General features: G+C 30.9%; 3 protein-coding genes across 4 annotated transcripts; 1 reads left to right on the top strand and 2 right to left on the bottom strand.

Annotated features, from left to right (window-relative positions):
• Positions 1-7,255: 7,255 nt before the first annotated feature.
• LOC115876513 (zinc finger protein 62) lies at positions 7,256-22,399 on the bottom strand. Of its 2 annotated transcripts, none has more exons than XM_030892319.1 (5): positions 20,759-22,399; positions 19,315-19,543; positions 17,269-17,401; positions 14,363-14,562; positions 7,256-7,543 (listed from the first exon to the last, which is right to left on the bottom strand). In XM_030892319.1, the coding sequence occupies exons 1-5, from the start codon at positions 22,000-22,002 to the stop codon at positions 7,373-7,375; spliced, it is 1,977 nt and encodes a 658-aa protein (XP_030748179.1). In that variant the 5' UTR covers positions 22,003-22,399; the 3' UTR covers positions 7,256-7,372. The 2 variants fall into 2 exon arrangements, with proteins under 2 accessions (XP_030748179.1, XP_030748180.1); XM_030892320.1 differs by having other exon boundaries at positions 7,405-7,520.
• Positions 22,400-22,506: 107 nt separating this feature from the next.
• On the top strand, positions 22,507-23,526 carry LOC115876520 (flavin reductase (NADPH)). The gene is made up of 3 exons (XM_030892330.1): positions 22,507-22,760; positions 22,820-23,212; positions 23,280-23,526. Exons 1-3 carry the CDS (start codon positions 22,688-22,690, stop codon positions 23,420-23,422), a joined length of 609 nt encoding a protein of 202 aa, XP_030748190.1. The 5' UTR covers positions 22,507-22,687; the 3' UTR covers positions 23,423-23,526.
• On the bottom strand, positions 23,467-24,452 carry LOC115876522 (N-alpha-acetyltransferase 80). The gene is made up of 2 exons (XM_030892331.1): positions 24,293-24,452; positions 23,467-24,231 (listed from the first exon to the last, which is right to left on the bottom strand). The coding sequence occupies exon 2, from the start codon at positions 24,115-24,117 to the stop codon at positions 23,548-23,550; it is 570 nt and encodes a 189-aa protein (XP_030748191.1). The 5' UTR covers positions 24,118-24,231; positions 24,293-24,452; the 3' UTR covers positions 23,467-23,547.
• Between the last annotated feature and the right edge of the window lie 82 nt (positions 24,453-24,534).

The following is a 24,534-nucleotide window of genomic DNA, read 5'->3' on the forward strand; positions in this document are numbered from 1 at the left end:
ATATATATATATATATATATATATATATAACATATATATAACAATTAGGGAGAGGCCCAGCCTTCGCGGCCCCCCTTAATAGTTCATTACTTATTCTTAACAATATTTGCTTTTGCATTGCATTATGGCATTTGCATTGCATTGGTTTACCTTGCATTAGGGTAGTTCCCCGATTTCTATACAGGGTGAGTCTTAAATAAGTGCAAATATTTTCAGGGCTGGTAAATCTCGATAAAAGAAACATAATATTTTCTCTTTACCGTTTTTTTCAAATAAATCCAAAACAACCAAGTTATTTTACTTTTAAAATTTTAAATTTTTTGCTATAATTCTGAGAATCATTGGATTTGCTTTCTTGTAAATTTAATCTACTACCTATGTTGCCATATTACAAAGTATGTTTTTAAACTAATTTTTTTTTAATTCCAAATTAAAAAAAATCTCAAAAAACCTCATAATCGTGTTTCTTGGGTCGAAATATACTACACCTAAAAATATTTGCACTTATTTAAGACTCACCCTGTATATAATAGGGAAAAATTGACCAAAACATAAGACGAAAAATACGCAAAAAATCCACACGGGCCCCTCCTTACATTGCCACCCGGGCCCCTTTGGCCTAGTGCGACCATGGATCGACGTACTGTACTAAAGAAACATACAGAATCCGTGTGTTTGCTTTAGCGTGAACGGAAATTACGGAGATAGCAGCATTTCGGTGGCTATTTCAGATCACTGGGAGTTAGCAGATATTATTGAGTTAAAAAAGCAAATTTTCTTTAATGGAAAAAAATGTATTTGCTTTCCCTACTTAGTATAGAGTATTTTTTCTAATGGTATAAAAAAACTTATTAACGTAAAAAATGGAGTTAGCAGGTTATCTCGTTTCACTGACGCTTTGTCATTTTTCTTTTGTTTTTTTCTTAATAATGTTCCCAAATGACATAATTAATATAAAATTGAATTAAGAAATTTAAAATAAAACGTTTATTCGTCGTCGACAAAAGACGTCGTTAAATAGCAGTAAACAGTCTATAACTTCTGAACATTTTAAAATCTAGTTTCTTTGAATTGTCTATTACAAATACTCGATGATCACATCTTTTGGCACACCCACAATGATTAAGGTAAAATATGTTTACTACACGTAGTAAACAAATTGAACATGCTTCAAAATAATGCGTTTCCTTGTAAATCTCATAAAACAAACAGAAATACGATGGTTATCTGTCTAAAAATAAGGTTTGCATTTAAGTTTAAGCCATAACATTTGTGGTTTGTTAACAGTTAGTATAGTTAGAAGGTATATTGTGGAGCAATTTGGTTTTATTTGTATAATAAAATATATATTAAAATTAAATCTGATTTTTGTTTGATTTCTGCAATTTTCTTAGCAATAAAATACCAAAACCACTAAATAGAAGGAGTAAGCAACTTGTTTCGTTTCTACAGGGGGGGAATCAGGAATTCATTTTAGGGGGATCCAAATTAAAAAATAATGTAGAATAGGCTTTTTATGGCGCCTTTTTTAACACAAAAGCCAAATATTTAACACAATTTATAGATATTAGGGGGGGCCTAGGCCCCATGGGCTCCACCTATGTGTCCACCACTACGTCTCTACTCTACAGTGAAAAAGTTAATTTATGAATAATAACAATTTTGAGGGTTATTTCTTGCCATAGTTTATTGTAGTAAATTTACCATCCGTTCTTTTCTTCAAAGTTCTGGCATGTATACAGGGTGGCGCACCTCATTCGCCTCGGTTGATTATACGAAAACGGAAAGATGTAGAAACAAAATATTTTATGGGTATATGTGTGAAGGCAATGTGCATAATTTAAGATTATTTTGAAATGTACAGGGTATGTCAGAACTAAGATCCACACCAAAGTTATATTTTTTCTTATGGAACACCCTGTATTTTATTTCATTTTTGGATTCTTGGACATAAAATAAGGCATCTATTATAAGGGTTTAATATGTTTAAAAGCTTTGGTTTTTGAGATATTTAAAGATATTTAAATATGCATGCTATAATAAAAAAGTTTCTCAACACCTTGTACATTACTTTTCAGAATTATTTCTTGTGCTGACTTTCAAGCCAGAGAAATAAACTTTACTAAAAAATTTAATTGCTTCCTTAAATATATACAGGGGTATGAAAAAATGCTGGTCTATTTTAAATATTTATTTTACATAAAAACTTCGTTATTTCAAACGCAACACTATGTATTTTTTTAAACAAGTCGAAGCAGATTTAAGTGCTTTTTCAAACTATATTAGAGTTTCCTATACCTATCTGGCTCAGATTTTGAATAAAAAGTGATTTTTCAATAAAATTGTAATCAAGATGGCTAGTGTTGCCATGGACATTTTCTAATGACAGTAGTAGTCTTAGTAGCTATTTTCAAAATCGAAATTAATTTATTGACTTTATTTAAATTTATAACAGGTTATTTTTATTTAATTTACCTACAATAAAGTTAATAAGTCAGTATTTATTATTTTATCAAGAAAAATGAAGTAGTATCTCCTGGCGGAAGTAATGGCAAAACTATTAGACAAAAACCTGTCGTTGGAAGTGAAGAAAATGAATTTGCCTTAATTGGTTCTTTTATAGAGAATCCATTATATCTATAAGTCATCTTAATATAAATCACTTCTTTATTTTTCTTGATAAAATGATAAATGCTTACTTATACTTACTTATTAAACTATTTTAGGTAAATTAAATAAAATTAAACTGTTATAAATTTAAATAAAGTCCATGAACTAATGTCGATTTTGAAAATAGCTACTAACTGTCACTATCATATTGCCATGGCGACACCAGCCATCTTGATTGTCATTTTATTGAAAAATCGCTTTTTATTCAAAATCTGAGCAAGATAGATATAGGAACCCTTAATATAGTTTGAAAGAGCATTTAAATGTTCTTCGACTTATTTAAAAAAATACATATTGTTGTATTTGAAATAATGAAGTTTTTATGTAAAATAAATATTTAAAATAGACCAGCAATTTTTGATACCCCTGTATACATTTAAGGCAGCAAAAAAACATTTTAGTAAAGTTTATTTCTCTGGCTTCAAAATCAGCACAAGAATTAACTCTGAAAATCATTGTAAAGGGTGTTGACAAACTTTTTTATCATAGCATGTATATTTAAATATCTTTAAATATCTCAAAAACCAAAGCATTTAAACATATTAAACCCTTATAATAAATGCCTTATTTTTTGCCTAAGAATCCTAAAATGATATAAAATACCGGGTGTTCCTTAAGAAAAAATATAACTTTGGTATAGATCTTAGTTCTGACACACCCCGTACATTTGAAAATAATTTTAAATTATGCACATTACCTCTCTACATATACCTATAAAAAATGTGGTTTCTCCATCTTTCCGTTTTCGTATAATCCACCGGGGCGAATGAGGTGCGCCATCACAGTGTTTTATGATATAGGGACTAGGGGACAAAAATAATTTATTTGGCTATACAGCCGGTATAAAAATGCAATTACTCTATATTTGTCAATCATATTCAAGGGTATCTATACATATAATTCATATTTAAAAAATACAATATTATTAGCAAAAATTTAACTCATAATTAATGAAGTTTTCTATGAGTCAATTAATAACAGAATTCTGCCCGCGCCATAATTGATTGTATTAATGTTTTATAAATAGTGGTTTCTTACTTTTTATTCACTGAACTGAAATCAACTTAATATATTACATCTATGTATACTTAACACTAAATAGGTTCATAACAGAGATCAATATAAAAAATGTAGAAATAACAAATTAGTCGAAGGACTCTGTTCTGGAATCAATTAGCAGTGATTATATTAATGTTTAATAAATAGTGTTTTCTTACTTTTTTCTTTACTGGACTGAAATCGACTTAATATCTATCTATATGTATGTATACTTAACACTGAATAGGCTTATAACAGAGATCAATATAACAAAAATGTAGAAATAACCAATTAGTCGGAGTCTTCACTTTCTGATTCATTTTCCACTAAATTAGACAAATCAAGAGGCAGGGATAAATCTGTTCCCTCACCAGTATCAATCACATGAATAATATCATTAATGATCACAATAATCAATATTAATTATTAGGTATCACATATTAATATCATTTCGGCTAACATTAGGTAACATTATCCTGGTGTTCAGCCAAGTTTTATTATTTTCCACAAAACGCGAGCGAGTTGCTTTCCTTTTTTAAACAAAAATATTTACTTGTCTGCTGAATGAGTTTGTTTAAATTCGTGTCTTAACCATTGGGTATTAAAAGGCTTCACAATTTTTCGGCAACACAAACCATTCCTCAAATAAGACCGATTTTTTATATGAATCTCCCTTCCTAAAAAAAAATTAAGAAAAAAGTTTGGGGCAAGTTGGGGCAAATTTGTATTGTGGTTTCGAAAACTACATAGTTTAAAGATTATTATCAGCCAAAAATCCTGGGCGGGGGGGGTGGGGGGTATTTTTGAAAAGCCGTAATGAAATGTAAAAATATATATTGTTTTCGCATTTTAACAAGCAAAATTTTAGATACATAAATATATATGTATAGAACATAATTTTCATATGAAAATATTAAAACCATAAAGTACATACCTTGGATAATATTATCATAATTATTTACTAATAATTATTTACACGATTATATTCACAAATTTACCTGTCACAAAACAACGTCAAAATATAGAAATGACAGAGCTGATATGGCGATCAGAATCCGATCCGAATATCACTTGTTTTTACAGCCTACTTATAACTAAAATATTCTGTTGCTGAAGTTTTACGTTTGCATTTCCTTCTGATGACTCAATAAGTTATCATAATAAATAAGAATATTATCAACATTGATACGTAATTTTTTTATTTTTGTCCATTAGACAAAACACTGTGCGCCACCCCCCTGTATTAATATATTATAATATATCTTTATATTCACCATTATTCTTTATGAATTTATTTAAAAAATGTGTATCTCATAGTAAATTTACTTATTCGTTGTAAGTTTATCTTTTAAAATCGTTAACTTCCTGTACTTTTACTATAATAGTAGGTAACAACAAATAAAAACATTTGATTATAGTGAATTTATATACAAACTACCCATTTGTAATAGTCTATTACAATTACTTTTGTAAATTCACAAATCGTTAGTAAATATTAATAATATAATATTTATTATAAAGGTTAATATAAAGTCACAAAACAGAACTTATGTATGAAAGATACTTTTGCGTCTCTTCTTCTCTAGAAGAACCTTACTGGAATTTTGCGGCTAACCAGACCAGGAAAAAAATTGCCATTAGATACAAAATAAAAAAAAATGCAAGAAAAAGATGTCTAATGAAAACAGTCAACTTACCAACTTATGCCGGGTCCAGACCAAAGTGACAAAAAGTAAACACGATTTTGAGACAAAAACAAGATAAACTTGAGACAAATTTTCCGCACCGCAAGGACAAAAGTACAAAGTACAACAAAGTCAAAAGTTTAATTGTTGCAAATGAGTTTTATTCAATGACTAAAGAATCCAAGGACAAATAACACCCAAGAGCAAATTGTGACGATGTCACCAAACAGTGCCGTAGCACATATTTGTCTTAACCTAACTGTTTAAAGCAATATTTATATTTTTTGATAATTGTTTTAACTACGCCTATGGTGTATCATCCTAATTAATTACGAAAAAATCGTATTAAAATGTTAACAAAAGGTACAAAACTAGTATCGACGTATAGCACATATCAAGTACATATAGATGTTAATTGAAATTGAAGAATAATTATCGAATTCAATAAGAAAACGCTAAAAAGTTGGAGTGGACTGTTTATTTACCTATGAAACGTAACTCCTGGCTCTTTCTTATCGCTGCTGCTTTTACACTTGAAAGCTGAACAACTAATCACCATTGTAATAAAGTTTATACAAAGTTTACTATACACAAACTATTAAAAATCGCTAAAATTGTCGCTGGTGACCAAGTGATGACTCATTGTTTGCCACCAAAAGAAAGGTCTCTAAGGTCACAAATTCTGCTGCAGCCCGTATAGGGGCGTTACATGTCCTTATATTCTTTAGTCATTGGTTTTATTAATCATGTGTGATTTCACTGGTTGTGATTGTCCTACTGTAGACAGCATACGCCATATGTTGACAGCCACACTGCGCCGACAACTTGTCGTAAAATATACGAACAAAACATAGACACTTTGATTTTACCATTGAAAAAAGTCTCCGAGTTTTGAAACAAAACAAAAATGATACAAAAATGTCACAGAAATTTATTGGATTTGTCGCAATTTTGTCGTAAAAAATGAATGTTTCTGTCTTGTCGTTGTTTTGTCTGCTTGGTCTGGACCCGGCATTAGAAACTATGGATGTATATAGACTAATAATATAGATATAAAAATATATAGAGGGTCCGGCAATAGTGCGTCGGGCATCTGTAACTCTTAGAATAAAAAATTTGGAAAAAAATTAAATCATACAGGATGTTCAAAATTCTAGGCCAAACTTTCTAAAATATTAAATAATTTTACTTTGTTTTTTCAAATGGGGCCCCCTGTATATTATTTTTTTATTAGATGTAGAATTAAAAAATGAACATTTTTTGTATTTAAAAGTATTTCAAAACGTTTAATAGTTCTGCAGATACACGCAGTGTCATTTTATATGGCGATTTCAATGATAAAATACGAGAGAAAAATCATTGGGTGGCTTTGACAAAAATTGTGGAAAATGCCATATGAAATATAAAACCGCGAATATCTTCGAAACCGTTAAAAATTTTGATATACTCTAAATGCAAAAAAAATTTCATTTTTTAATTCTTCATCTATTGAAGAAATAATATACAGGGTGTTACATTTGAAAAAACGAAGATAAAATTTATTATATTTTAGAAAGTTTGGCGTAGAATTTTGAGCATCCTGTATTATTTACGATTACCATGTTTATAGCAAACTAAGTGCAGACCATCTATAGTAAATACCTAATATAGTTTTGATTTCAGAACAGTTCTTGCATTTTTAATATTTTTTTAAGAAAGGCTGAAAAATATATATATTTTATTTAATTATTAATATCTCTGAAATTATCGAAATCTATTTACTCAGTAATTTTAAAGGAAGCCAAAACTGTATACTGAATGAATAAAAAACAAAAGCCGTATATTAAAAAACTTTCTCAAATTTATTTCAAACCGAACAAACATTTAAAATTATACAGAAACAATTTTTTAAGAAACATCCAACCTACTACAATTAAAATTAACAATAAAATTTAATAAACACAATTTTTCAAACGATAAAACGACAAATATATTTGATTCTAAATCCTATTTAATGAGTATTCGGGATGCTGAGTTTTCACATGCTTGTTTCTATCACCTTTCTGTCGAAATTCCCTGCCACATACTGAGCAAGGATAAGGCCGTTCATCTGTGTGGATTCTTTTGTGGTTATTCAATGCATCAGCCCTGAAAAATCTCTTGTGGCAAATCTATGACGAGGGAAATAGCAAGAAAATTAGTCATAAAGTTTCGAAAATATTACTCGATATTCCTCTAGAAAGGATAAAAAGTGAGTTTTGGGATTTTTGGACCGAGCTGGCAACGTTGTTTGGTCAGATTCGGGCCTACTATGCAGAATCCAGGCCAGAATTTTTTATTATTATTGAGATTTCAGAGAATAATGAAGAGCAAATAATACAAAAAATATCACTAATGATATACAGGGTGTCTTTTAAATAAATGCAAGTATTTTAAGAGGTTGTAGTAGATCTGGATAAAAGAATCATATTTTCTATTTGCCGTTTTTAACATAAACTAAAAACAACCGAGTTAATATTAACTTTAAAATTTTAAAAAATAATGCTTAGATTTTTCTTTCGGCGCCCTGTGTTGCCACATGGACTAGAAAATATTGTGGATTAAATTGTAGATTGTAGATTGTATATCGTGTCCCCCTTTCTTGTATTATAACTCATCATAGAAAATTAAATTAAGGAAAATCAAATAATTTATTAAAAAATAATTAATAGAGATTCTTTCGTGTTTCGCATGCGCATAATTTATTCCCATTGGTCAATGCTACACCCAATTTTAAGCTCCTTCATGGATATAGCGGAAATATTGACTTATAATAAAATATCCAATAGCGGTGTTACTGTATTGTATTATATCCCTTGAACTTTAAAAAAGCAGATTTTGATAGTTAGTACACGCTTTCTAACAAATATAGCTATATTTAGAAAATCACTGAAAAAAATTTAGATATTGTATCGCAAAACATTTTCCGATGTACGTTATCAGTCATATCGACATTGACATTAAACTCTATAAACCTGGCTAAATAAAATTTTGGCATAAATGTTTAAATTTGTTGTATAATTTAAGATACCGAGCAGCTTTTCAGTTGACTTTATAGCAGGGTTGGCATGATTTAAATCAAATGATTTAAATCATGATTTAAATCAAGTGATTTTTTTAATTTTAATCATGTGATTTAAATAAAAAAAAAAATGTTTTATTGAAACTTTATTATAAATCAATAAATAACTGTAAAAGTTATAAAAATGTGTCCTAGAAAACTATAAAAAATATTTCTATAAAAGATCGTCGGTCGTGGTCGTCAGATAATAAATCGAAAAATAATTGTTAATATTATAAAACTATATAAAAATATATATTCATCAATTTAAATGTTGGACCGATTTTTAAAGTAATTTCGGGTGAATCCATTAGACCGCTAAACGCAGGGATTTATTTTAAAGTTTATGTACAAGTGACAAAAATTCGCTGTTCGAATACATATCATTCGCAGTCTAGTGCAGAACTATAACTCTGTTTTTTTTCTCAGGTAAGATTTCGACAGACGATGACAGAAAAAATGCAGATGACGTCCCATACCAATCTATTTATTTTACTCTTTGAATAAGAAGACTAAGGAAGGAGCATATCAAAAATCTTAGGTACACCGCGATGGGCCTCAAATATGGCCGACTTAAATTCCGGTTTATCAGTGCTGTTCTAATTTTATTTAAAAAATGTAAAACTATGATGTAGGGTAGACGTGAGGTAGACTCAATAATTTGTTATTTTATTTTACGTTGTGAATAAATGTTGGTAGTTATTAAAATTGTTATAAAAATATATAATTCTAATAAAAATAGATAAGTTATAATAAGTATTTATTAACACAAACATCCGATACGCTACTGAAGCAGGTAAGTCAAATTAACGTATCAAAATTCTTTGACATCTGATCTTTGACAAGTAGTGAATAAAAGCTAAAATGCAAGAAAAATATATAATTTAGTTAATTTAAGTGAATTTCATAAATGATCGGTTTACCACACGTATGTATATTATATAGTCACTTACTAGCGAAAAGTTGTTCCATTATTTCACTCAATTTTTGCCGAGATCTACCCCGTAAAGACTGACAAATCCACAAAATTTCAAATTAAATTCAAATGTGTCAAATGAATCGTCAAACAGAACTGTCAAGGATCCCCACCCTAGAGAGCTTTTCCGCCCACCATGCATGAATACATGGATAGCATTATGCTCCTTCCTTAGTCTTCTTATTCAAAGATTTTACAAAAAGTTTCTAATAATCTTTAAGTTAACTTTGGATTTTATTGGTTTGGTTTGGTTGACAGATCGTATTTCAATTTTATTGGTTTGACGGAACGATGAACGACAAACGGACGCCGATGCGTATGAACTCGCCTTTAGATTTTTGACGCTTGTCAAAGTCTTGCCAAATTATAGGATATAATTTTGTGTCAACCAATGTGTCAATTTTTGTCAAATATCCTGCGTTTTGGAAGATGATGCATTATGATTCGTGTTATTACCTGTGTTTTGTGTCTTTTGAAGTCAAGTGGAGGAAAAATCGAGTGAAAATTAACTGTAGCCCCAGAGCACAGTTTATAGTTAACACTCGCTGCCCAGGCAGAAAGTCTTATACACCATTAAATTTACAAGTTACCATCAATAAAGTTCGTATACCATCTCGTCGTAGATAAGTGCATCTCGAATATGGTAGGACCATACTAAACACATACTAAAAACTGGAGTAGCTGTAAAATATCGACATCACACGATAGGTAAATAATGGATTTTAGTACTGCAGAGAAATAATGTCAAAAGGTACTGGTTTAAAAAAATTAAGATTAAAGTTAATTAACCAACCTTTAAGGTACAATTTGGTAAGTGTTATTATTAATAAAATAGTTTGTTTTATTTACCTATGTTGTTTTATTTATTCCTGTAGAATATTACAAATTTGTATTTGTACATAAGTTATATTGATAAATATAATCATAAATGCGGGTAGTTTCATAAAGCTTGAAAGTAAAAAATAGTTCTTTTTTATATTTTTTTGGTATGTGGTGTCTTGTTCTTGTTTGTTTTGTATTAACGCATACCGTTTTTATTAAATAAAATAACTCGATTACATTTTTTCAGTTTTATACAGTTTTTTTTCACAATATTTTGAAGTAATCACTTGTCAATCAAATTTTAAATATTTCCTGCTATGCGTTCCAGTTCTACCAACTTATTTCTTTGTAAAATAAAATAAACTACTTTGAAATTAAAATGACAGACACATCTATCACTCTCAAGGATCTTCTCGTTGGACAGACTATAGGTTCTTCTGATATAGAGAATATATCTTCATTCCCGAGAATCTATAATCGTTGTCAGGAAATATGTTGTTTTATATTTTTTTTTTGAAACGGTTGTATTTTTCCAAATTCTTACCGACATTTTTATCTGCAGTAAGTATTTTACACTTTGACATTAGATAATACCAAATAATACTAATTTCATTCTCGACTTAAGACTATTTCCGTGCAATAGTGTATTATTCTATTAGGAGTAAAAATTATATATTTTTACTCCGAATAGAACATACTATTTTTTTTAAACATTACAAATAATTTTTTAATCAATTTCAAACATTGCAAATAATATAAACAGTAATCGAGCAACAATTTGTACACTACTTGAATTTGACACTTCATGTCAGTTTAATAATATATTTTTGTACTTTTGTGCTTAGGCGTAACAGTGCTTTACTTTTATGCCTAGGCGTTAAAATTAGAAAAATTAATACTTTTGAGACGTTTGAAAAAAAATCCTTTTGATCTGAAGCGAGCGACTTTTTTGCGAAATATATTGGAGACCGATGTGGAAAAATGACAAAATGCACCATACAATTGTTAATGTTATCAATATCGGCCAGAGTTATATTTAGCCATTTAGGATAGGACTTTAATTGGAAAGTCCTAGTCATTTGGAAATTCGATTTAAATATTGTTTAGAATTAAAATAAAAAAAATCTGATTTAAATAAAAAAAAATCTGATTTAAATCAAATAAATCTGATTTTTTGATTTTTTTTTTTAAATCATAATTTTTTCCAACCCTGCTTTATAGAGCAAATGATTGTAACAGATATTTTATTTAGACTAAAGCTGCAAAAATTAGTTTAAACCGAATTTTATTATCGCTATGTTGGTCACATTGCGCCGTTTTCAACAAGGTTGTCGTTTATGATTTGACAATTATCCTTTTGTGAGTCATTATTTTGCATAATATCGTGTTGTTGTTTAATCTTTGTGAGTAATTCTATATAGTTTTTTGCTTATTTTCATAGTCTTTTTTTAAAAATTGTACTTTAAAAGCACAAACAGTTCTTTTAAGAACTAAATTTTCGAGTTTTTGTATTGCATCTCTTGAAATTGTGTGTTGAAAATATGCCGAAGCATTTAAACAGTCGAAGCAAAGAGCTTGTAGCTTTCCTGATAAACTATTTTGAACGAGAACGTGAAAATAAAGGTCCTTTTTTACCCTTGACTGCAGTCAGAGAAGTAAGTTTGATTGATAAGCACATTACACCACTTTCAAAGTTATTTCTACGTTAGTTTTTATTAAATTCTATGATTATTAGTTTGTGCATTAAATAGCACCCTTTTACTTGTTATTACCACTTATGGTGTTGTAAGATTGTACATCAATAAATAAATAAATAATCCATAATAACGCTTAGAATAATCTTCATAATGGACTAGTTTTTGCCTAATATGTAATAAGTAAAATAATATATAAAACAAATAAATAAATTAATTACTAAAATATTAGTTATTAATTTAAAAATAAAACGTAAAAATCTTTAAAAAATGATATAATAAATATACCGGGTGCGTCTCAAAAGTGGCTCACCCCCTATAACTTTTTTATTTTTTCAGATAAAACGAGATTTGGTATGTTAGTATATGACATAAATTGGGATTGATTGGCGTATTCAATTGTTTTCGGTAACTTCCGGTTTCACCGGAAATGACTACAACTTTAGATTTTTAAATGGCACCCTCGATATTGTTTTACTCTATTTGATAGAAAATGACATTCTGAATCGAATGACATATCATATGTCAATTTTTGACATAGTCACTCAAAAACAAATTCTATTTTAAGTTTCAATCTAGAGTGCCATGGGTGTGTTAAAAACACTAATTTTGAATCAAGGAGCCTTGGAAAAATAGATTTGATCGTCTAATGTTTTTAGTGTCTTGTCCTGGTCGGTTAAAAGATGCTCAAATCGTATTTTGAATCATATCTCAATTTTTTCAAATGGAACGAGGGTGGCTCATTAGCATATTTGGAAAAAGCATTTTTTTACGAATAATTTGATACCACACACTTGGTATTTTGAGTCAAATTGTCGTTATGAACCGCATGTTACAATTTCAAATAAACCATATGCCAAAATGTCAAACGTTGACATATGATATGTCATTCGATTCAGAGTGTCATTTTCTATCGAATAAAGTAAAAAAATACCGAGGGTACCATTTAAAAATCAAAAGTTGTAGTCATTTCCGGTGAAACCGGAAGTGACCGAAAACAATTGAATACGTCAATCAATCCCAATTTATGTCGTATACTAACATACCAAATCTCGTTTTTTCATCTGAAAAAATAAAAAAGTTATAGGGGGTGAGCCACTTTTGAGACGCACCCGGTATTGTTTGTCAATTTTAAATTAAGATTCATGTCATAAATCCATCACAATCTGGCAGCGCTGTCGCCATCGCTTGTCACTCAAAGTTGATCACGTGCATCGGAAATTGTTTTGCGATTACCATACGTTTAAATTTATCCAAAAAAATCCTTTATGGGTATTTCGCCACTGCACTGCAAGAAAAATCTACAAAATAAAATAGTTATTTTTTATAAACACTTCTGCGTTAAACCTAAACGGGCGCTGCTTGTCAGAAGTTGTGTTTACAGTTATAAAAATTTGCCTAACAAAGAAAAAAATGCTTAACGTTTCGGAAAGTTTTCTCTTTCCGTCGTCGGAGGCAAAAAAAATATAAAGAATCAAGAAAAAAACTATTTAAAATATTTAAATTGAACTATTCGAGAACACTTTACTTTTTAAAACAGATACGTCTACAAGAAATCGTTGACGTTCTGTTAAAATGACATTATATTAAGTTAAACTTCAAAATTACAATTACTACCTGATAACAATTACTTAATAAGGTAAAACCAAAAAGCCCAAACTTTCTGTATGATTATTTTTAAATTTTACGTATGTTATGTTTATTTATGTTATGTTCTTTAAAATCAAAGAAGCGATTGCCATACATTACTAATATCTACAGATGCATGAGCAATACTATTATTTTTATTAGATTGAATTAAAAAAGCCTCTTTTATTTTTCTTTTAGAGGCTATCGCTTCTTTCATTATAATTTTGGCGTTATTAAAATTTATTCTGTGCCCTGTGTCCCATGAATGCTGACAAATCTTAGATAACTAAAAAACTTAACTTTCCGAAACGTTAAGCATTTTTTTCTTTGTTAGGCAAATTTTTATAACTGTAAACACAACTTCTGACAAGCAGCCTCCGTTTAGGTTTAACGCAGAAGTGTTTACAAAAAATAATTATTTTATTTTGTAGATTTCTCTTGCAGTGCAGTGGCGCAATACCCATAAAGGATTTTTTTGGATAGATGAATCCGCCACATAGGTTAGACATTTTTTACATACGTTTAAAGTTAAAAATACCTACATTAAAAAATGTACTGGAAATATAGGAATTCCTGAACGAATGAAACAAACCATACTTTTGCGCATAAACGCATGAGATCTGCGTTCCCCTTACCGATGCCCCGCTGTTTATCAAATTCTAAGCCGTGAAATAGAAGCAAAACATACTGACATAATACTAAATGTCAAAATGGCGTTTCTTATAACCTAGTTGAATCCAAAGAGCTCTAAAATCCCAGATGAACCAACCTCACAGCCGTATCTTCGGTCGTTGGTATGTATGAGACGGTGTTGGTAGTAGACGGAACCTGTCAAAAAGCACTTGTTGCAGACGTTGCACTTGAAAGGTCTTTCTCTAGTGTGAACCTTGCGAATGTGATCTTTCAAATCTGGACGGATTGTGTACCTGGCTTCACAACCTTCGTGTGGACAGGCAAACGGTTTGATACCTATAGAAAAGAAAAATACTGTTGTTCGTCCAGGACACTCGGTATATAAATGTCTAGAGAGATCTCGCGTCATAAAAAAGGACATCCCTTTCCTAGCGTCTCTGGGTAAAGTCTCTAAAGTAATACAGGGTGGCGCCTTTCATACTAATAAAAAGTTGGCCAATATTCAAAAATATAAATTCAAGATATCAACCAACCGATACCAGGAAATATTTGTATAAACATGAATGTATTGAAGGTGGGTGGTAGGGGTCAATGTCCCTCCGTGTTACAATCCGCGCCAATCACAAATTGTTCTTCGAATAGACGAGCTGTGTATCGCTGTGCTTTTACAAAATTTACTTAACAATAATTATCTTAGTTTTTCTTACTAATCGCGATCTTTTATTGATCTTATATTAGTTTGGAGTATAATATGGGAGTATTACTCTTTAGTATAACTGTTATTTGTAGTTAGAAGAATATTAATCTGCTAGTTCAATAATAGACATATTATTTCATTTATAACAGAATGTTTATGTAAACTTTCAGCGACTTTCAGTATGTAATCGAACTTTATCAAGTATATCAATCTGGCTAGTTTTGTAGCTTAAGTATTCCTTTAGAAGACCATGATAAGAAATTTTGCTAATTTTTGCGAGTTTCGCAGTTAAAATTTTTTTAATCGAATAAAAATGTAGTGTTTTTCACTTTCAACACCCTGTATCTTAGAAATAATGCATTTCTGGACCTATGTTTATGGAAACTTTTCTCCATAAAATTACCTGAGGAATCACTCCCTCGAGTATTGACATGTTATTGTCAATACTCGAGGGAGTCTCGACTTAATCTTGTCAATAAAAAAACGCTAGGTATGTATTAAAATTTGAAGCAATTTCTTTATTTTCTCACGTTTTAAAAGGCGGAAGAATGCAAAAAAAAATAAAAATATTATTGGCCAGATTTTGAGGTAAAATACCCCATAGTCCGCCGCGGAAGGGTTAATTGAAAGCATTTTATAAAAATATATAGAACTATACAGGGTGTCCCCAAAAAAGTTACACCTCAAAGTTGTGTTTTTCTAATGGAACACCCTATATATTAATTGATTTTCGGATTCTAGAAAAAAAATAAAGGTGAGTTTTATTGAAGAAGCATATACCTAAAATCTAAGGATTTTGACATACATATTTCACATTTTGTGAAAATGAAGAGTAAATTTTAAATTTCGAAAACAGCTACCTAAATTTTAGTTCACCTTGTATAACCTGATATTTAATTACAGTATCCATTGTATGTTAAACCAAATTGAAATTTGACTCGAAAAGTTACACAGGGTGAGACAAAATTAATATGGAACATTAGTCACTTTTAAAAGCAAATTACTCCTTTATTTTAAATGGAACACCCAGTGTATTTTTTCGGTGTTCAATGGAGAATTTATATATCTTCAAAATATTACTAAGGTTGCCTACCCCTTAGACAAATATTTTAATAGATATTTTAATTTTTATGATTTTGCGTCAGTAGATCTTTATTATTTGAAAAAATCTAGGCGGCTGTGTGAAATACCTTTTGTTTAAAAAAATAAAAATTGTAGAGTAAAATACTCAACGGTAATAAAAGGATACACGTTTAAAACATATTTTAATTATTACAGAATTAAAACTAGATATAAGCCTATAATTATGTGACAAAAATTATCTAGATGAAATCAAATGCTCAAAATACTTTCTTTCCTGTTAACTGCATAAAATAATTCTAGTTTCAAAAGGATCGTTTCATTTTAAAAGGCATTATGTGGAGTTCTACCTCGAAAAGCAGCTACAATAATTATTATTTCTCTCATGTTAATTGCCGACAATAGTTGGTCAAGTTTTGTAAACACTGTCCTTAACATATCCCCATAAAAAAACAGACTAGATAAAATCAGGAGCATTTAAATATTCTATTAATTGGTGAATGCACACTGCATCCACAAACTAATAAAATTATACCAATTCTTTCTGATGTAGGATAAGTTTGCATTTTCGGCAAATTTCCGAGACTTTTTTTTAGTTTTAGTTGTCAGTTTTAACTGACACAAAATGACAACTAGTTGTTAAAGTTAGACTAATTAGACAGCTATGTTGAAGTAACGTCAGACATATCACAGCCACCTATATTTCATCAAATAATAAAGATCTACTCAGATCAAATCATGTAAATGAAAATATCTAGGAAAATATTTGTTTGAGGGGTAGGTAACCTTAATAGTATTTTGCAGAAACATTAGTTCTCCACTGAATATCGGAATAATATACTAGGTGTTCCATTTAAAATAAAAGAGTAACATGCTTTTATAGGGGACTAATGTTCAATATTAATTTTGTCTCACCCTGTATGACCTTTTGGATCAAATTTTAATTTGATTTGAAGAACAATAGTCAATTTAACTATATATTAAGCTATACCGGGTAAATTCCAATTTAGGTAGCTTTTATTGAAATTTAAAAATTGTTCTTTATTTCTAGAGAATGTCAAAAAAACACAAACAACACATCAAAACACTGTTTTTTAAATTTTAATATTCAGAAGCAAGGAGCAACATTTTCGTCTCTTTAAATCGTAAGAATTGTGGCTTTGATATTTTAAGTGGCGTGTTGGCGCTCTCAAACATCACGCGGCGTTGTCGAACCGTACAGAAATTCCTTAAATTATATGATACGAAATTATTATTTTTCTTACCTTGATGGAATCTCATGTGCTGCCACAGATGGGAAGTTTGCGAGTAACTGCGCCCGCAAGTATCGCAAACGTACGGTTTTAAACTTTTGTGAGCCCTGCAATGGATCAGCAACGCTTTGGCCGAAGGCAAAGTCTGAAACAAATAAAAATATTTTCCTTTAAATAACTAGCATGTGAAGTTATAGGGTTGCCAGATTTTAGTCCTCAAAAAGCAGGACACTCACTTGTTTGAAATTTGAAAGTATCTCTGATGATCTCAGTATATCTGATATGTATCTATTCTTTCACCTCTTAATTAAATCTATTACCTTTTTCAAAAGATACAATTTTTTAAAATAAAACTTTCGTAATAATATAAATTGTGCAATAAAAAGTATGGAACTGATACAGAACAGAAGCATTACATATAGCGTGAATACAATCAAAAATACGGAACGGATATGGAATGGAAACGGAAGGTATAGTGAGAATTCACCTTAAAGGTGCGTCCAGACTTAACGAATTCTGCTCTGTGCGTTCGGTTCATTACATTTCGGTTCATTGTTCGTTCAGGCTAAAATGCTCAAGTCTAGACGCACCTTTAAGATGGGCTGATCATGTATGCAGGATGCAGGGAAACAGCCTACCAAAAGAGGGCGCGAGCCTCTGAAAAATAATATTATGGCGTGTCTAGTTCTCTGCTACCGTATTTACTCCATATATCTTAAAATCACGTTAGATTTTTCTATTTTTATTAAAATCGTTAAAAAATACGTTTTTATGTGGGATTATTTTTTATTACCCCAATACTAAATTTACTTTTATATGTTTTACTACTAGAAATTAAAACTTAAATTTTTATAATTAACAGGTTACTGCCATTTTTATCGAAACACTAAACACTACCAAAGTTGTTCGGATGTTCGAGGCGTTCGAGGGTTCGAGGTTAGATTTGTATTTTGCGGATTTTGCGTTTGGCGTTAAATACTTTGAGTTTTCAATTTTGTTTTATTGTACCATCTTTATTATTTTTGTAATAAAGGGTGTTAAAGTTTGTTTTGTGAAGGACTGTCTAAATAACTTTGAAGGCTCTCCAGAAAAACTTTTTATATAACTGTTCCTTTGTATGAGAGCCGTCGAAGAGCCTGGGGTGCAACTTTGTTCAAGTTAGCAACCGATCGTTTAGAAGCGATGTCGAAACCAGGGGTGCAACTTTGTTCATGTTTCAAAGCGATAGCAAAGTAATTTGTAGCTTGTGGCACTATGTTCAGTAGCAACATCGATTTGTAGCGATATTCTGATTTCTCGCTTTGTGGCGAGGCGACAGTCTAGACACGTGTGCAAGAGTATGATAGTGATACCATATTTCGCAGCATTTGAGCGTCACTAGTTTTGCAATGAACATAGTATCGATCTGGTTTCGACATCGCTTCTAAACGATCGGTTGCTAACTTGAACAAAGTCGCACCCCAGATCCATACTATGTTCATTGCAAAACTTTTGTCGCTTAAATGCTGCGAAATATGGTATCACTATCACACTCTTGCACACGTGTGCGACACGGTCTAGACTGTCGCCTCGCCACAAAGCGGGAAATCAGAATATCGCTACGAATCGATGTTGCTACTGAACATAGTGCCACAAGCTACAAATTACTTTGCTATCGCTTTGAAACATGAACAAAGTTGCACCCCTGGTTTGAAGCGGCAAGACAACAATATGTCAGCAAAAGTACGATATTTTGCTGTGAATATCATTTTAACGTAAGTTCCTTAAGTTTTATTTTACAATTAATTTTATATCTAAGTACTTTAAAAAACATTTAGAAAAATGGTTTTTATCTCTGGTGGCAAACCGTGACACTTTTGATAGGTGACGTCAGAGATTGCAAAAGTGTAAATTTGAAATTGTTAATATTGATTAATTCTTTTAAAAAAATGGGATGAAATTGAAGTAAAGTAACACAATACGGGTGTCATAAAGATTGTAAGGTAATTAATAGATTGTGTATGAAGATTAATTATTTGTAATAAAAAAACTATGGTTAAACTCCGGATTGTTTATCACCTGGTTACATTCTTCACAGCAAAACGATGCGGCGTGTTCATTATTTCTGTGATTTTCCAAAGCGTTTACAGAACTGAAAACCTTGATGCACCGCTCGCATTGGTACTTGAAACCTTCATCGGTGGCTGAAGCGTGCTTTTTGGGCTTAGTAGAAGAATTACGTGATTGTAATTTACGTTTTTTAGGTGGTTTTATCTGTTCTTCTATAATTTCCTGCTCCAACCTAGAACTGTACGATACAACATGTAATTTATAGTGTGACCCAAAAAAATGTGAGTGGATTGGGATGATTTTCTTTTATATAAACCTAAGATACACTTTATATAAACCTAAGATATGAGTAAATATATTTTCATAGATAGTTTCAGAGATATTAATAAATAAATAAAAAATATATATTTTTCAGCCTTTCTTATTTTTTTAAATACAAAAACTGTTCTGAAATCAAAACTAAATTAGGTATTTACTTTAGATGGTCTATACTTACTTTGCTATAAATATTGTAATTTTAAGTCATACAGGGTGTTCAAAATTCTACGCCAAACTTTCTAAAATATAAAATAAATTTTCTTTGTTATTTTTAATGGGGCATATGGTGTATATTATTTTTTAATAGATGAATTAAAAATTGAACATTTTTTGTATTTAGAGTATTTCAAAATTTTTAACGGTTTTGCAGATACTAACGGCTTTATATTTCATATGGCATTTTCCACAGTAAATTTAAATCAGTCACCCACAATGATTTTTCTATGGTATTTTACCGGTGAAAGAGCCATATGAAATAATACTACGTAGATCTGCAAAACCATTAAAAATTTTAAAATACTTTAAATATAAAAAATGGTCATTTTTTAATTATCCATCTACTAAAAAAATAATATACAGGGTGTTCCATTAAAAAAAAAGAAAAAAAATTATTTTATATTTTAGAAAGTTTGGCGGTGGTTTGGCGTAGGATTTTGAACACCCTGCATGATTTAAGATTGCGAGGAAGAACCATCTAAAGGAAATAACTAATATAACTTTGATTTCAGGACATTTTTTGTTGTGTTTGTAATTTTTTTTACTTATTTATTAATATCTCTGAAACTATCAAGACATATTTAAATATATCTTATGATCAGAAAGGGCGCAAAAATGCAACAGTATACAAGGTGTTCCGTTTAAAAAAATCCCGATCCACTCACTTTTTTAAGCAACCCCGTAGAAGTTAAAATATTTTCCTAGGCCCTAGCACATAATTTAGGTATGCACCAAAGAATATTATAATTTTTGAATAGGGTATTAAAATATTCTTTGTATGCACTTAAACAAAATTCCTAAGTTCTTTTTTATAGGACCCACAGACCACAGAGGCCCGGCGCCGCGCCAGCGCGGCGCACTGTTGCAGAACGCTATGTTTACGCAATGAAACGACATTCTAAAATGATTCTAAACTCACCTTGAAAGATCTTCCACTCCGGGTTCAATTTTCACCTTGATCTCTTGCATTTGGACCTCACCTCCATCATCCAAGTCATTCACAGGTACCTCTAGAGTTTTTAGCACATCCTCTATAAGTTTGTTCACAATATCCTTATTCTCAATCAACGGTTTTACTTCTCCATCTTCGTCAAGCTTTTGCGGGCCATCCGCACGCGAATGTAGTTTCGGGGTATAGTGCTTCTTCTTTGTTTTGTGATTGTAGAGGATATCGTGAGACTTGAACGTGCGATCACAGTACTCGCAGTAAGACAATCGAGGTAAGTAAAATAAATTTGAAAATTCCGTGCATTTTTTCAGCCAGTGAGACGAAGCCGTACAAAAAGAGTCAAAAGTCCTCAAACAGTTAACGCATTCGTAGTTTTTTGCGGTAGTGTGCTTTCTTTGGTGCATCAATAACAGATTTTTATCAGAATAAGTTCTGTTACAGAACTCGCACTGCAGCAGAATCTCGGTAGAAATTTTCTCGATAAAGTTTTCCTTGTTTTCGTTATTATCTCCAGATTCCTGACAAATTTCTACGTGATGCACCGCAATTTCAGCGGAAGAAAACACTTCGTGGCATTTTCTACACTTCCACACTGTAACATCGCTGCGATAAAACTTGGCAACGTCACCCGCCTTCTTGCAATGATTTTCCTTATGAATTCTCAGCCGGTTTTCGCTGACAAACCGCTTCGCACAAAACTCGCAGATATTATCGTGAGCGGAATGGGTCTCTTGGTGTTTTTCCAGGTTAATTTTGCTCGCGAAAAACTTGCCGCATATTTCGCACTCTGTTTTTTTCTTATTTTCTGTTATATTTTCTGCAATTTCATCGTCAGGGCAGGTTTTGAAAACCACCTTGTTGACGTCAAAATCGCACTGATGCCGCTGATACTGATATTTCGTCGGAAAATTCGTTTCGCAATTCTGGCACTTGGTCAACGTAGGAAAATTCAAATTCATTCGCTCGTACATTATCATCTCGTTCTCATTGAGCGCCTCTATCACCAATGAATCCTGGATATGCAAGTGATCGTCGATATTTAAACTTACCTTCTCCTCACTATAATTCGATATATTCAGTCTAATTCTGTCGGGGTTGAGGTACGTTCGCATCACCATATCCAGGGCGAGTCTAGAGTTTTTTTCGTCTCTGACCGTAGATACGATCCGGTCGTCGACGATTTTGTGCATCAGGATCACGACAGTGTAGCTCATTTTCCGACGGCCGGCCGTGATTTTTAAAAATAAGTTAGACGATGTCGAATATTTTGAAATATGTCACCGAAAACATTTGAATAATATCCTGCCCTGCGACTGTCATGGTTACGGGCTTTAGGCCCTTTCCCCGCCAATTTTTAAATTCAAATTCAAACAAGATTAACGCGAGATTAACTAAAATTTATTATCGATTTCATATTTGAAAATGTATTAGTCTTTACCCCTCTTTATAAGATGTCGCCACTATAGGAGTTTAAAATAAAATGTTTAAAAAAAATTAAAATTTAAATCATTTGTATTCAATTTTATAAAGACTAACTAACATTAATCCTCAAATTTAAAATCATTTATTTCAATAATTGGTATCCTATTATAATCAATTTTATTATTAAATCAACAACTTTTGATCGTCTAAACAATATGTTATAGAAAGCCCTGCCTTTCTAGTAGTTATCTTTTTTTAATATTTAATATTAGAAAGAAATGAAACCAACGATAACTGTCCAAATCTAATTCAGGTTAATTAAATAAAAATTATGATACGAATACGAATTCAAACTTGAATAATATGCTGTATAATTTGATTAATTTACAAACCTTTTAATTTATTACCTTTACCTTTTACCATTACCGTGACCAAGCTCTTATTCTTTGGGTTGTTTTTCCTGTTCCACAGTTAAAAATGGATAAAATTGTTGTTTTTGGTTCTACCGGCATGACTGGTTTATGTGTGGTGGAGTCAGCGCTTAAAAAAGGTAAGCGCATTTATAATACAGTTTAAAGAAGTAAAATATAAAGGGCTTTATTTTAATAGGAATTCAGGTTAGAGTACTAGTGAGAGACCCCACAAGGCTCCCTGATCATATACGACAACAAGTAGAGGTGTTCCAAGGCAATACACTAAATTATGACGATGTTTTGAAGGCTGTAAAAGATATCAAAGCAGTAGTGTGCACTTTGGGGACTGGAACAAACCTTCAACCTACCACCGACTTGAGTAATAGCTTAAAAAACATTTTAAAAGCTATGCAAGAGACAAATGTTGAAATTATATCAGTCTGTCTATCAGCATTTTTGTTCCCAGAGTATTCCGGTGATAAAACACCTCAAATTTTTAGAGATCTTACTGAAGATCATCGCAGAATGTACGAAGCTTTAAAAGAGTCAAATCTGAAGTATATTGCAGTATTTCCTCCACACATTGCAGGTAATATATTAGTATAATTCGATTGCTTCTATTTCTTTATTACAATTATCCAAACTGATTTGTATAGGTTCACCTGAATCTTCATACAAAGTGGGACATGATCAGTATCAAGGTAGAGCGGTGTCTAAATATGACCTTGGCCGATTTTTAGTTGATTCCTTAGAACAACCAGAACATTACTGTCATGTGTGTGGAATTGTATCAGTGTAAATGTTAATTTAAATTATGTATAGTAAGAATCAAAACAAAATTTATATTACTTTTCAAACTTTATTGTATTCTTTTAAAGAATTAAATATATTTCATACAAAATATTTACTTTCTGTATCTGTATGTTAGCAATTAGTTAAATCTTTCTTCATAAATGTTTTTGTAGTTGAAATAATATTGTTCTTCACTGGCATTGGTGGTGGAGCAGGGATATTTTTGATATCATTCGTACTAATTCTTTCTACATTTATATTATTCTTAAAACTATTTTGAACTGTTGGTGTAAAGCTACCATAAATTGATATTGGCATACATTCTATATAGCCTAATTTTCTATAAAATTCTTCCTGTCCTTTAGTTGATAAATAAACTACATCCAAATGCAAAACAGTGCGGCAATAGTCCTCAGCTTTTTGCATTAAAAGTGTTCCTAGACCTTTCCCTCTTTCATTATGGGCAATAACTACAGATTCAATAAAACAACTATTTGGTATACTTGGTATAACTGAGAGTTTAACATGGCCCAGTACTTTGTTTCCTCTTAAAAGTATCAGAGACGTTGGTAATTGATCGCAAGAGGATTCTAAACTTCTAAATCTGGCCGTATCACTGCGTTTCCATTCACTATTTATCAAGTCACAGCACTTCTGAAGATATTGCGGATTTCTGTGTAAAAGTACAACTGAAAAATCCATTTTACAGCATTGCCCCCTTGTCTAATATTGCCCCTTTAATTTTAATGTCTAATCATGGTTTAGCACTTGGGTTTAGCACACATAAATGTTGACGAAAATAGTCTTGAAAAATACCTGTAAATGTAACATGATCCCTGCCATAAAAAGTATGAAAATATACTGTAAAATTACATGCCTGTCTAATGAATTTGATAATATTATAGAATATTGCATAGAGAATATTGTGACTACTCATGATACTTTTAACTTTTGAATGTAAAGTTTGTAAGTTACAAATTTGAAATTAACATTTTATTGGCTACAACCGCTACAACCACAGGCTACAACTGGCTAGTTTAAATTTCATTTCCGTTTTTAAATTAAAAATTTATATATGACAGAATTATATATATATGATTCTGTAGCAACATGCTTAAT

The sequence above is a fragment of the Sitophilus oryzae genome, unplaced genomic scaffold (genome assembly GCF_002938485.1).
Source record: "Sitophilus oryzae breed Bouriz unplaced genomic scaffold, Soryzae_2.0 scaffold_1436_pilon_pilon, whole genome shotgun sequence".
Classification (NCBI taxonomy): domain Eukaryota; kingdom Metazoa; phylum Arthropoda; class Insecta; order Coleoptera; family Curculionidae; genus Sitophilus; species Sitophilus oryzae.